The sequence below is a fragment of the Aegilops tauschii genome, chromosome 1, assembly GCF_002575655.3.
Source record: "Aegilops tauschii subsp. strangulata cultivar AL8/78 chromosome 1, Aet v6.0, whole genome shotgun sequence".
Classification (NCBI taxonomy): Eukaryota; Viridiplantae; Streptophyta; class Magnoliopsida; order Poales; family Poaceae; genus Aegilops; species Aegilops tauschii.
The window spans coordinates 416,045,516-416,059,822 of NC_053035.3; the positions used below are offsets into that span (position 1 = coordinate 416,045,516).

At 46.8% G+C, this 14,307-nt stretch overlaps 3 protein-coding genes across 3 annotated transcripts; 1 reads left to right on the forward strand and 2 right to left on the reverse strand.

Moving 5' to 3' along the window:
• Positions 1–881: 881 nt before the first annotated feature.
• LOC109767095 (histone H3-like centromeric protein CENH3) lies at positions 882–3,178 on the forward strand. Its single transcript, XM_020325854.4, has 4 exons — positions 882–1,220; positions 1,355–1,432; positions 2,127–2,202; positions 2,850–3,178. The coding sequence occupies exons 1-4, from the start codon at positions 966–968 to the stop codon at positions 2,900–2,902; spliced, it is 462 nt and encodes a 153-aa protein (XP_020181443.1). The 5' UTR covers positions 882–965; the 3' UTR covers positions 2,903–3,178.
• Positions 3,179–3,798: 620 nt separating this feature from the next.
• On the reverse strand, positions 3,799–5,018 carry LOC109767094 (chlorophyll a-b binding protein 2, chloroplastic). Its single transcript, XM_020325853.4, has one exon. The coding sequence runs from the start codon at positions 4,947–4,949 to the stop codon at positions 4,158–4,160; it is 792 nt and encodes a 263-aa protein (XP_020181442.1). The 5' UTR covers positions 4,950–5,018; the 3' UTR covers positions 3,799–4,157.
• A 1,005-nt stretch (positions 5,019–6,023) lies between these two features.
• LOC109767097 (F-box/FBD/LRR-repeat protein At3g26920) lies at positions 6,024–8,686 on the reverse strand. The gene is made up of 4 exons (XM_045232258.2): positions 7,184–8,686; positions 6,970–7,104; positions 6,383–6,846; positions 6,024–6,276 (listed from the first exon to the last, which is right to left on the reverse strand). The coding sequence occupies exons 1-3, from the start codon at positions 8,660–8,662 to the stop codon at positions 6,427–6,429; spliced, it is 2,034 nt and encodes a 677-aa protein (XP_045088193.2). The 5' UTR covers positions 8,663–8,686; the 3' UTR covers positions 6,024–6,276; positions 6,383–6,426.
• Positions 8,687–14,307: the final 5,621 nt, after the last annotated feature.

Here is a 14,307-nt window from a genome sequence, read left to right on the forward strand (position 1 = left end):
GTGTTACGTTTCTATTTTTTTTTCTTTTTCTGTTCCTTTCTCTTTTTCTTTCATGTTTTTTCCCTTCCAAGTTTGTTCTCTTAAATGCAAATTTTTTAAAAATGTTAGGAATTTCATTTTTGTTTAAATTTTAAAAAATATTCAGAATTTCAAAATTGTGACCACACAGCAACCCAAATGAGGAGGCAACCACAACCCCGAGATAGAGGTAGACCCAGAGTAGAAAAGGCACGAGTTGGATGATCGCCGCCACGCCGACCAACCCCACCATTATCAAGATCTCGCGGGCCAAACATGACCCGCGAGAAGAGCACAGCTTCGCACTCTGTCGCCCACCTCTGTGGAGACCGTTTTGATGGACACATATAGTTATCTCCCTCGTTGCTTCTTGCAAAAATAATATCTTTCCCGTTGCAACGCACGGGCATACATGTTGGTCCTATCTTATGAAATTTCTACAAAATTCCTCCAAACCGAAGGAGGTTAGTGTAGTGTTTACCATTTAGTACAAGAACATCTGGAAACTGTAATACTCCCTCCGTCCGGAATTACTTGTCGCGAAAATGGATGTATCTAGAACTAAAATTCGTCTAGATACATCCATTTCCCCGACAAGTATTTCCGGACGGAGGGAGTACTTTTCAAGCTATCTTCTTTTTGGCAGGATTTGAGAATTGACACCGATGCACTGGTTACCATACACATTTTTTTGCAATTGCCATTTCCCCCCTCAGATTTATGCCATACCATGCACATTTTCCCCCTCTAGAACTACTCACTTCATAATTTATGCCACGCATTGGACGGTGACGGTTGCGAGTCCCCTTGGCCTTGAGCCAGTTGAGTTTCCTAGGCCCGCTACACTCCCGTGATAAAGTTACTGGGATACTCCTGCTCAGTAGCACAAGCAGTAGTACTACTGCTCAGTGCACACCACCCAACTCACCCACACTTTCCCCGCGGCGATGGGTCGCACGAAGCACGCGGTGGCGGCGACGGCGACGACGACGACGACGGAGACGAAGAAGCGGCTCCGCTTCGAGCTCTCCCCGCGATGGAGGCCGCCGCCGCCGATGCGCCAGGTACCGCCGGAGCCGCAGCCGGAGAAGAAGAAGAAGCGGGCGTACCGGTTCCGGCCGGGCACGGTGGCGCTGCGGGAGGTCAGGAAGTACCAGAAGTCCACCGGGCCGCTCATCCCCTTCGCGCCCTTCGTCCGCCTGGTGAGTGTGGGTCGGGTACCCCGTACCCGTGCCCTCCTCCGCCCGCCCCGTCCTCCGATTTGTATCCCTATCACCGATTCAGGATGCGGGCACAGCGTGTGACGGAAGCTTGCTCGTCTTGTGCAAATTTGCAGGTTAAGGAGATCACCAACGACCTCACGAAGGGCGAGCTGAACCACTGGACTCCTCAGGCGCTATTCGCGCTGCAAGAGGTCGGTCAATGGTCAATGCAGAAACCTGCCGTGTACTAGTAGACCTGATGGTTCCCATTAAAGAAACCAGCAACTGCAGTAGTTCTGAGAATTGTGAGACAGATAAATTTACCACCATAATTCATAGTTTCTGAATCTGAATGCTCCGGTATTAATGCAGTTGATACATCTGTTTAGCAGCATGATTGTTTTTTGGTGGCCGGTAACTCCAAAACCACAATCAAACGTCTTTATGCCATACTAGTTCATAGCTTCTCGTTGTTTGGTCTAAGATACACACTGTGTCTTGCAACATAATCATGCCAGGAACGCAAAACTGAACTATTGTTCATATTACATTTTGCTTAAGGGTGTGACTGAGAAGTGAGGAAGAGGTAGTCCAAAAAGAAATTGAATTTTATCGTGTGATGGTTATGTGTCCAAACGCCAAGGATTTATCTGTATCCACTATCCAGTACAACGATACAAGTGCTTTTAGAACTATATACAAGATTGGTAGTGCATGGTAAACCAACACAAGTCGCCTCTTGCCAGAAATAATTTCTTCTGCATAACTAGCAAAATTAACATAGAGTTGACTATATTCCATATGTGGCCTATCAAATAAGTTGAATGTCCTAATTGTGCTTTCAGTCACTGTCCTGTATATTTGCTTTGAGTTTGCACATGATTTTCTTTTCCTTTCCCTCTGCAGGCTGCAGAGTATCACATAGTCGATGTATTTGAAAAGGCAAATCTATGTGCCATCCATGCTAAGCGTGTTACCATCAGTAAGTTATCACTGAATGAACACTTCCTTTCTTTTACAATATTGTGCAAAAGGAAACATGGCAGTTATTTGATGTGATATCTAGTTCCGATGTTATTTCAAGCTGCAAGAATTCAATGATTATTAATGATTAGAAGATCCACAATTATCAGATCTCAGCAGCTTATCGTATTTTTTGTTCTCAGTGAACATGTCACAAAACAAACAGCAGATACGCTAACAATTATGGCTTTTTTGCGGGAAAACAATTATAGCTTGCCACTTGTGAATGGGCCAGGGTTTTCTAATGATGCATTTTAGATATAAAATCTGGTTACTGTAGCAGGAAATTCAGGGTTGATTGCCCTGTTTATTACTTACCTCGGGGATATAAACATAGTATAAAATCAGAATGTTACTTGCAAGATATGTTTTATTTCCTCTTAAAGCTTGGGTACCGTTTTACCGTGACAAATAGGTGTCACTAGAATTATTATCATCAACAAGGTTGTTGTTTCTATTCTAATAACAAATAAATGTTTTCAGTTAGGGATGACTTCTTATGTATCTTTAAAAGGATGCTCCTGAACAAATTGGAACTATTTATGCAGAAAATACATGGATACATTAGCATGTTTTTGTTCACATGACCTTTTTTTGCCTCTACAGTGCAAAAGGACATACAGCTCGCGAGGCGTATCGGGGGGAGAAGGCTTTGGTGATACTAATGGAAGATGTTTTCTGCATCATAGGGATCAAAGACTGGTGATTTGGTGGTACTAATGGTAGATGTTTTCTGTATGAGGGGTGCGATGCAAAGGCGCTGATGGTAGTGGCCCAGTATGTTTGCGAGTGTATCGGTAGGAAGTAATTTAGGTGTATTTTCATTTAGTTAGCATGTCTTCGAAGTTGATCTGGTTCATTGCATGGTTGGGATCATCTGACCTCTCTGCTTTGCTCCATTTGAATTGATCTAATTCAGACAGCGTTTCTGGGAACATCCAAGGATATGGGTTGTCAAATGGCATGAAACTGTTGTGGATTTACGCACAAACGTTGGAAACTGTTTGCTGTAACCTAATCACTGCATTGTAAAAACTGCCTTCAATTTCCCCAACAGTCATCACTACCACCAAGAAAAAGTGAGTTTGAATTTTTTTTTTCGTGCTGAACTGCCTGAGATCAGCATGAGCTTGTGTCATCAGGAAGTTCAGGCTGGTGCTAAAACACAGCCTCCAAGATCACTCTTCAGATACTGTAAACAACGATGCTGATGGTCACGTGTGATAGCCGGGGCGGGTATGCCTATGGTATCACTTAAGGCTTTTAAATTAGGCGTATGGTGGTAATTGCCTGAGAGGCTGAGAGGCAGGACTTCGCATGAAATTAACAATTGGAGATATGATTTTTAGCCCCTGAAATTTCATCAGTGCCCATGAAAATGGGCAGATCCACATTCCCATATGTACATGCGATGATATTTGTTCCCATTTTCATTACATATGTAAGTACTTATTGTAACCGCACGGAATGGCAAATGTGTATATTGCATAGTCTTACATTTTGGTACGGAGGGAACACCTGTCACTTGTACTGACTTAAACCATGAGCGCACTTGTTGCCTTAAAGTTGTACAGCTACTTGATTTTCCATTGAAATAGCACACTCGTTTGTTTTCTTTTTTTCTTCTTCTTTTGTAGTCCTTGGCTGCTCTTGCAACCCTGAACTCGCCTACTGTACATTTGTTTCAGAGAGAATTTCAGTAATCTTCCAGACAGTCATCTTGCAAGTTTTTTTCTTTTGGAAGTTTACCATCATTCTTGTTTGATAAACCAATCCAATACTGTTACATGTCCTCATCGGACGAATAATCGTACAGGTGAAAAAAACACCCGCAGTAGCCCTTGTTTTGTTTCACACAACCCATGTCTGTTCCATACATCCCAAGCCCCGAAGGGAACAGGCATCGCCTCATATTCACTTCCCGGGGACGAAGTTGGTGGCGAATGCCCAGGCGTTGTTGTTCACGGGATCGGCGAGGTGGTCGGCAAGGTTCTCAAGGGGCCCCTTGCCGGTGACGATGGCCTGGACGAAGAAGCCAAACATGGAGAACATGGCGAGCCGGCCGTTCTTGATCTCCTTCACCTTGAGCTCCGCAAATGCCTCGGGGTCATCAGCCAACCCGAGGGGGTCGAAGCTACCGCCGGGGTAGAGGGGGTCGACGATCTCACCGAGTGGGCCACCAGCGACGCGGTACCCCTCGACGGCGCCCATGAGCACGACCTGGCAGGCCCAGATGGCGAGGATGCTCTGTGCATGGACAAGGCTGGGGTTGCCGAGGTAGTCCAGCCCACCCTCGCTGAAGATTTGAGAACCAGCTTTGAACCACACAGCCTCGCCGAACTTGACGCCGCTGCGAGCAAGAAGCTCTGGGAAGACGCAGCCAAGAGCACCGAGCATGGCCCACCGACAGTGGATCACCTCGAGCTCCCTGTTCTTCGCGAACGTCTCCGGGTCAGCCGAGAGCCCGGCCGTGTCCCAGCCATAGTCGCCAGGGAACTCGCCGGTGAGGTAGGACGGTGCATCACCGGAGAGTGGGCCGAGATAGAGGACACGGTCCGGGCCGTACCACGGGCTGCTGGAAGCGGCGGGCTTGGCCTTGGCCGCCGTCTTGCGCATTGTGATGCGGCCCTCACCAAACACGTTGGAGGAGATGATCTTGGCCGCAGCAAGACCCGGGGAGGAGAGTGCCATGGTGGACGCCGCCATTGCAGAGGAAGAATATTTGGTTGCTTGTCTTGTGCTTCTAAGCTGTAAGCTGTGGTGTGGAAAACAGGGAGCTGCATTGGAATTTAAATAGTACAGGAGACTGTGAGGGGCCTTGCTGGCACTGACGCTTTGCCTGGATGGATGGGCCTATCCCTTGTTATCCTCTGATTGGACAATTCGTCTCTGTGATTGTGTCTTAGCATGCCACCTGTGCTTGCTGTGCTTACGTGTAAAGTGCAGCCATCAGAGAGGGGCGCAACCAATTGGAAGATGCCATGTGGACATATCGATTCTCCATCTTGAAACGTTCGTGCAATCCTTAGATGCTGTGGTGTCAAATGACTGGATTTCATCAGAAATTAAAGCCAATTTGATCCATGGTAACAATTAAAGGCACGCAAAAGGAATTACTCTCAGGCACTTTGTTGAACATAATGGCAAAATGGCATACTTACTATTTGATGGTACAATATACAGTAGGTTGCTAATTTTCTGTTCTACTCCCTTTGTAAACAAATATAAGACGGACGTATATAACATGGGCGAAATTGGATATCTGAAACTTTGCAAGTTCGCAAAAACTATATGCTACATCCATAAAATTGTGTCAGAATTTTCAGAACTCAAATCCACTGAACACAAAAATCTGGCCACATTCAGCTTCTGCAGTTCTATTTATATCAACTCCAGTTCTATATATCAGCATGCTGCTGATGCATACACAACATCAAAGTATAGTAGAGAAATAATGATTTAATAAACCTAGTAGCACTTCTTCCCAACTTTCACAGTTCATGTGGGAACGAGGTCAGCAAAATATTCATCAAAAGTGCAGAGGAATTTACCCTTTCTATGCCACCTTACAGATATAAGTGTACCAAAGAATCGCATTCAATCTTCACACACTATTATTCAGAAGAATGAAATAACTTAAAATAAATGTAAGACAACAAATAACAATTGCGTGTAAAGAACAACTTCTATGAACCAAAGATGCATTATTCGCTGAAACTAGCAGAAACAAGGTTGCAAACACTCTGTTTGTATGCATTCATGAATCGCAAAGGAAGAAACTTAAGACAAAAGGCATGGAGGCCATCCGTTTTAACTAAAGCAAGTTGTATCATACATAAATATAGTAACTGCTGGTCCAACCAGCTTACAAAAAGCCAAACAGCAATAGAACATAAAATACATTACGCAAGTTTGGATTTGAAGCCTGAGCTTAGACACCACCCCCTTTGTCCTGGTACAATCCCGAGTAGGCCACAAAGCATTCCGTCGCTACGTCAAGTAGATCCGCATCCTTTCTTACAGCATCAGAAGGCTGGGACAACATATAGGCTAGAAATATAAGCTTGGGTTTTCAAAAGAAGGCAACTCAATTTTCAAGATGGGCATCAACTACACCCGAGAAAGGATTGGAGGCTTACTGACTAGCACCACCCATTGATGGTCTTGGCAGCCCAAGTTCTAATTAAACTTGGTATACACCATCTCCTAGACCCTTCTCTTTACACATATAGCATCCTCCGTAGGGCAAGTCAAAGGGGTCGTCCATTGACAGATCATGGGTATGCTTGTTGTGTGTGAAATCATCTTTAGTGCCACATCTCATCTCAATTCGAGCATCTGGAGAAGCTCTATTTCTGACTCGTAGCAGGCTGGATTGATTAGCAAACCATCCATGCTGGCGGTGGTAAGGCAATGTGATTTTCATTTCCTTTAGCACTTTTGCATTCAGAACAAAGAACTTGGCAAAGTTGATAGATGAATCTCTGGTGCCGTCATAATTCTTCAACACTACTTTTTTTAGATGAAGCTCAAGACATTCAATTGGGTCCAGTGGGTCATACTTCCGGACATTATTCATATCCTTGTATGAGGGTGACTGGAACTGGAGATAGAGAAACAATACAAAAGAAATCCAACAGGTTAGCAATACAATAGTTGGCTAGATTACACATCAATCAAATGCTCATATTGACATTTAAAGCAAGCAACTGTGTTTTATACTCACAATGACATACAACCTCTCCAAGCAAGGGAAGCACTTGAGGAAGTTCACAACTGCATCCAGATTAGGGCCAACAGAGCTGAGAACCAAAACCCTCATGGTGTGCATTTTGGTTGTTAAATTGACAGCAATCATTTTCTGCAAAACAAAGTGCAAATATAAGAATAGTAGCATGCACATAAGAATGTCAAATGCAATTGATGAAGGCTGCTGCTACCTGAAAAACTGAACTCCCAAGGTGGAATTCATATGTGTCTTCAGACAGCATACCCAATATCTCCAGTTTAGGTGCCGAGATTATCCGTATGCTCGCTGTGCCACCCTTTGGATTAAGTGGTAGCAATCTCTCAAGGCACGGGGCATCCTTGACGACTAACTCTTGCAAAAAGAGACCACCATCCCTTGAGTTAGCGCAAAAGCCTAAACTCTTAAGAGTTTGGGAGGTGATGCAGAGGCGACCAGTGCCCATGTTTTCCTTCAGCTCAAGGCTTTCCAAGGCAGTGCAGCCAGAGAGCAAGCTCTGGAGAGGGTCCTCCGAGATGGTGACCTTTTGCAGGGTCAATTGCTTGAGGCATGGAAACTTCAGGGACAGCTGCACAATTAAGTTGGGGAAATGGCAGCAGTGGAATTTGGCCACGCGGAGCGTGGATGAGAAGCGGTATGTCGACGAGTGCAGCAGGTACAACTCCCCCCGGTAGCCGTATGAGCACTTGGGGGTGAGCTCCAACTCCTCTAGGTTGTCCAGGGCAGCGGAACTAAGCCAGCCTTCAACCTTATCATAACAGTCTTCTATATAGATACTCCGGGTATAGGGACCAAGCCTGCCTTCGACGTAACAGTCCTCGATTGAGAAGCGGCGTGCGGGGCCACGATGCTCAGAGAGAATCTTTGGAACCAAGTTAATGATCTTGTAGTCCACTACAAGGTTCAGAGGAGCGGAACGCCAGAGCGGACGCCACCGGCGGGAGATGATCTGCGTGCGGGCGCCTTCTTTGGTGGGGAGAAGAGACACTATGCTGCCGAGGACGGCGTCGGGGAGGCGGCTGATGAGATCGGCACTCCCCAAATCAAAATAGCTGATGAGATCGACGCTCCCCTCATCAACGTCATCGCTGAGATCGACGCTCCCCCCATCAACATCATCAGTGAGATCGACGACCCCCACATCAACATCATCGCTAAGATCGACGCTCCTCCCAACAACATCATCGCTGAGATCGACGCTCCCCCCATCAACATCATTGCTGAGATCGACGCTCCCCCCATCAACATCATCGCAGCTCCCACTCCCCGGTGGATCTTGGTCGCAGATAAGGTGGAACTTACGCTTCTTGGAAGCCTGCATTGCCGCCGTCGCAGCGGCGGCGGCCGCCGCCGCCACCTCCCCTGTAGTCGCCGCCACAGCCGCTGCCTCCTTCGCATTTGACGCAGCAGCCGAAGCCGCCACCGCCGCCTCCTTCGCAGTCGCCGCTGTCTCCGTCGCAGTCACAGCCGCCACCTCCGCCTCATTCGCAGCAGCCGATGCCGCAGCAGACGCGGCCAACGCCGCCTCCTTAGCAGACACCGCAGCAGCTGAGGCCGCCGCCGCCTCCTTCGCGGTCGCGGCCGCCACTGCCGCCTCCTTCTCTGCCGCCGATGCCGCGGCCAGCGCCGCCTCCTTGGCCGCCGCCACAGCGGCTGAGGCCGCCGCCTCCATCTCGATGTGGTAGGGGAATTGGAGAACGAAAGGATGTTTGGGAACCGCCGAGGGTTTACTCAGCGCCGTGCTGTTTGGTTACGACTAATCTGCCACCGTCCAAATTAATCAACGGTTCGGATCTGTCTATCTCGTGCGCGAAAAAAGGAATGGAAGTTGTGGTTTGGCGGCAATTCATGGAGTTTTGGCGCCAACTTACTTTTGGCGTGGGTGGCAGATATGGGCAGCAAAGAAATGAACAAAGGTACTAGACGATATTTTTTGCGCCTTGCAAAAAGAAAAATATAATACTGTTTTCTTAACCTAGGACAACTGATAAAGAAAAAAAATTTGGTTGATTTGTTTGCAGAGAGGAGACATCGTCCAAGCCCTACCATGACCTCGTTGAAGGTGGGGACAACGTGGTTCAACACCGCATCTGGGACAGAGGATGGGTAGGGGGTAGGGTGTAGGGTCATCCACGTCAGAGTTGGTGGGCAGTGTTTAGAGGAAAGGTGGAGGGTGATACGGGGAGTAGCTCGTCTGGAGGAGGAAGATGAATAGCAATCGTTGAATTTCAATCAAATGGTCTCGTATCGAAACTCAATTTTTTAGGCAATTGTAAAAAATAGGTCCTCCCAAAATACAAGGCTTTTCACGTTGCCTATTGATCGGTTACTTGATTTTTTTTCTAGCGTCGGCTGATTCCAGCAACAAGGCCAAGACGGGTCGTGGCGAGGCCTCATTAGGAATAGGCCTGGAGCTATTTGGATGGCCCAATCATCTTTAGTGGAGGGGAGGCGAAGAATTGATGGTTATGGGAGTGGGGTGGTTGTCGATGCTAGAGATATAGGGCTTTATGCTGCAGCAATCGTCGGATCTGCGCGAGAAGGGTGTGGCAGCAATGCCTCCAGGAAGGTCAGTGACAGCCACAGTCGCCGCCATCAATGGGCCGCAACCGAGACATGGTCTTCACCCAAGCTCCCAACACCACCTCAGCTACACATCACACCGCCAAAGGCAAGCACACCAATCACTACTGTTGCGGACCAGCCGGACAACCAAAGAGCGCAGAGCAACCACCACAGCCAACCGCAAATCATGGAGGCCACCGGCTGCTACTCCACAGCACCAACCACGGCCGGGTCCACCCACAGCTGAAAGAAATGAGGGCAACCAGACATGGCACGAGCCGCCATGCCTTGTTGGGCGCCATGCCGGTGAGGGAACAGAGGAGCGCCGCCCGAGGCCAAGAACCATTCCCGGACTTAGCCCTGCCACAAAACCTTGACGTGCGCCATGCACGCCACCATAGGCCTGTCGGAGGCCGGAGCCGCCAGACCCACCGAAGGCCGATGGGGCTCACCCCATAGCAGCAACCTCCCCATCTGCTCGAGCTGCAATTGCCCCAGGCACCGCACAACCGTGGGCCAAGACCAACACGCATCGCCGAGCCCCTGGCGTTAGATCCGCGCCCAAGAAGGAGATCCGCGCCAGAGCAATGGCCACACCTTACGCATGGCCGCTGTGAGCGCGCCATGCCAAATCTGCACCGCTCGGTGTTAGAGAGCACCGGCTAAAGGAAATATTCCGTAGAGGCAATAATAAAGTTGTTATTTATATTTCCTTATATCATGATAAATGTTTATTATTCATGCTAGAATTGTATTAACCGGAAACTTAGTATATGTGTGAATACATAGACAAACAGAGTGTCACTAGTATGCCTCTACTTGACTAGCTTGTTGATCAAAGATGATTAAGTTTCCTAGCCATTGACATGAGTTGTCATTTGATGAACGGGATCACATCGTTAGAGAATGATGTGATTTACATGACCCATCCGTTAGCTTAGCACTATGATCATTTAGTTTGTTGCTATTGCTTTCTTCATGACTTATACATGTTCCTATGACTATGAGATTATGCAACTCCCGAATACTGGAGGAACACTTAGTGTGCTATCAAACGTCACAATATAACTGGGTGATCATAAAGATGCTCTACAGGTGTTTCCAATGGTGTTTGTTGGGTTGGCATAGATCGAGATTAGGATTTGTCGCTCCGTGTTACGGAGAGGTATCTCTGGGCCCTCTCGGTAATGCACATCACTATAAGCCTTGCAAGCAATGTGACTAATGAGTTAGTTGCAGGATGATGCATTACGGAACGAGTAAAGAGACTTGCCGGTAATGAGATTGAACTAGATATTGATATACCGACGATTGAATCTCGGGCAAGTAACATACCGATGACAAAGGGAAAAACGTATGTTGTTATGCGGTTTGACCGATAAAGATCTTCGTAGAATATGTAGGAACCAATATGAGCATCCAAGTTCCGCTATTGGTTATTGACCGGAGGTGAGTCTCGGTCATGTCTACATAGTTCTCGAACCCGTAGGGTCCGCACGCTTAACGTTCGATGACGATTGGTATTATGAGTTTATGTGTTTTGATGTACCGAAGGTATTTCGGAGTCCCGGATGTGATCACGGATATGACGAGGAGTCTCGAATTGGTCGAGACATAAAGATTGATATAGTGGAAGGTTATATTCGGACACCGGAAGGGTTCCGAAGTGTATCGGGTATTTTTGGAGTACCGGGAGGTTACCGGAACCCCCCGGGGAGTCTATGGGCCTTATTGGGCCCTAGTGGAGAAAGAGGGCAGCAAGCAATGTGTGGGGCACACCCCCCTAGGCCCAAACCAAATTGGTTTAGGGTTTGGGGGGCCGCCCCCCCTTTCCTTCTCCCCTCCTCCTCTTTCCTCCTTCTCCTAATAGGAATTGGAAAGGGGGGGGGGTCAAACCTACTTGGAGTAGGATTGCCCCCCCTTGGCGCGCGCCTCCTCCTAGGCCGGCCTCCTCCTCCCACCCTCCTTTATATACGGGGGAGGGGCACCCCCCATAGACACACAAATTGACAGTTGTCTTAGCCGTGTGCGGTGCCCCCCTCCACAGATTTCCACCTCGGTCATATCGTTGTAGTGCTTAGGTGAAGCCCTGCGTCGGTAACTTCATCATCACCGTCATCACGCCGTCGTGCTGAAGAAACTCTTCCTCGGCCTCAACTGGATCAAGAGTACAAGGGACGTCACCGAGCTGAACGTGTGCAGATCGCGGAGCTGTCGTGCGTTCGGTACTTGGATCGGTTGGATCGCGAAGACGTTCGACTACACCAATCGCGTTACTAAACGCTTCCGCTTTCGGTCTACGAGGGTACATGGACACACTCTCCCGCTCGTTTCTATGCATCACCTAGATGGATCTTGCGTGTGCGTAGGAAAATATTTGAAATTACTGCATTCCCAACAGTGGCATCCGAGCCAGGTCTATGTGTAGATGTTATATGCACGAGTAGAACACAAAGAGTTGTGGGCGATAATAGTCATACTGCTTACCAGCATGTCATACTTTGATTCGGCGGTATTGCTGGATGAAGCGGCTCAGACCGACATTACGCGTACGCTTATGCGAGACTGGTTCTACCGACGTGCTTCGCACACAGGTGGTTAGTGGGTGTCTGCTTCTCCAACTTTAGTTGAATCGAGTGTGACTACGCCCGGTCCTTGTTGAAGGTTAAAACAGCACACTTGACGAAAAATCGTTGTGGTTTTGATGCGTAGGTAAGAACGGTTCTTGCTCAGCCCGTAGCAGCCACGTAAAACTTGCAACAACAAAGTAGAGGACGTCTAACTTGTTTTTGCAGGGCATGTTATGATGTGATATGGTCAAGACGTGATGATATATAAACTGTTGTATGAGATGATCATGTTTTGTAAAAATTATCGGCAACTGGCAGGAGCCTTATGGTTGTCGCTTTATTGTATGAAATGCAATCGCCATCTAATTGCTATACTTTATCACTAAGCGGTAGCGATAGTCGTAGAAGCAATAGTTGGCGAGACGACAACGATGCTTCGATGGAGATCAAGGTGTCAAGCCGGTGACGATGGTGACCGTGACGGTGCTTTGGAGATGGAGATTAAAGGCACAAGATGATGATGGCCATATCATCACATATTTTGATTGCATGTGATGTTTATCTTTTATGCATCTTATATTGCTCAGTACGACGGTAGCTTTATAAGATGATCCCTTACTAAAATTTCAAGGTATAAGTGTTCTCCCTGAGTATGCACCGTTGCGACAGTTCTTCGTGCTGAGACACCACGTGATGATCGGGTGTGATAAGCTCTACGTTCACATACAACGGGTGCAAGCCAGTTTTGCACACGCAGAATACTCGGGTTAAACTTGACGAGCCTAGCATATACAGATATGGCCTCGGAACACTGGAGACTGAAAGGTCGAACGTGAATCATATAGTACATATGATCAACATAGAGATGTTCACCATTGAAAACTACTCCATCTCACGTGATGATCGGACATGGTTTAGTTGATTTGGATCACGCGATCATTTAGATGACTCGAGGGATGTCTATCTAAGTGGGAGTTCTTAAGTAATATGATTAATTGAACTTTAATTTATCATGAACTTAGTCCTGGTAGTATTAGCATATCTATGTTGTAGATCAATAGCTCGCGATATAGCTCCCCGTTTATTTTTATATGTTCCTAGAGAAATATAAGTTGAAAGATGATAGTAGCAATGATGCGGACTTGGTTCGTGATCTGAGGATTTTCCTCATTGCTGCACAGAAGAATTATGTCCTTGATGCACCTCTAGGTGACAGACCTATTACAGGAGCAGATGCATACGTTATGAACGTTTTGACAAAAGCTCGGTATGATGACTACTTGATAGTTTAGTGCACCATGCTTTATGGCTTAGAACCGGGACTTCAAAAATGTTTTGAACGCCACGGAGCATATAAGATGTTCCAAGAGTTGAAATTGGTATTTCATACTCATGCCCGTATCAAGAGGTATGAGACCTCTGACAAGTACTTTGCCTACAAGATGGAGGAGAATAGCTCAACCAGTGAGCATGTGCTCAGATTGTCTGAGTACTACAATCGCTTGAAGCAAGCGGGAGTTAATCTTCCAGATAAGATAGTTATTGACAAAGTTCTCTAGTCACTATCACCAAGTTACTAGAACTTCGTGATGAACTATAATATGTAAGGGATGACGAAAACGATTCCCGAGCTCTTCGCAATGCTGAAATCGGCGAAGGTAGAAATCAAGAAAAGCATCAAGTGTTGATGGTTGACAAGACCACTAGTTTCAAGTAAAAGGGCAAGAAAAAGAAGGGAACTTCAAGAAGAATGGTAAGCAAGTTGCCATTCCCATGAAGAAGCCCAAAGATAGACCCAAGCCTGAAACTGAGTGCTTCTACTGCAAAGGAAATGGTCACTTGAAGTGGAACTGCCCTAGATACTTGGCGGATAAGAAGGATGGCAAAGTGAACAAAAGTATATATGATATACATGTTATTGATGTGTACTTTATTAGTGTTTATAGTAGCCCCTGGGTATTTGATACTGGTTCAGTTGCTATGATTAGTAACTCGAAACAGGAGTTACAAAATGAACAAAGACTAGTTGAGGGCGAGGTGACGATGTGTGTTGGAAATGATTCCAAAGGTTGATAAGATCACCATCGCACACTCCCTTTACCTTCGGGATTAGTGTTGAACCTAAAATAAATTTTATTTGGTGTTTGCGTTGAGCATAATATGATTGGATCATGTTTATTGC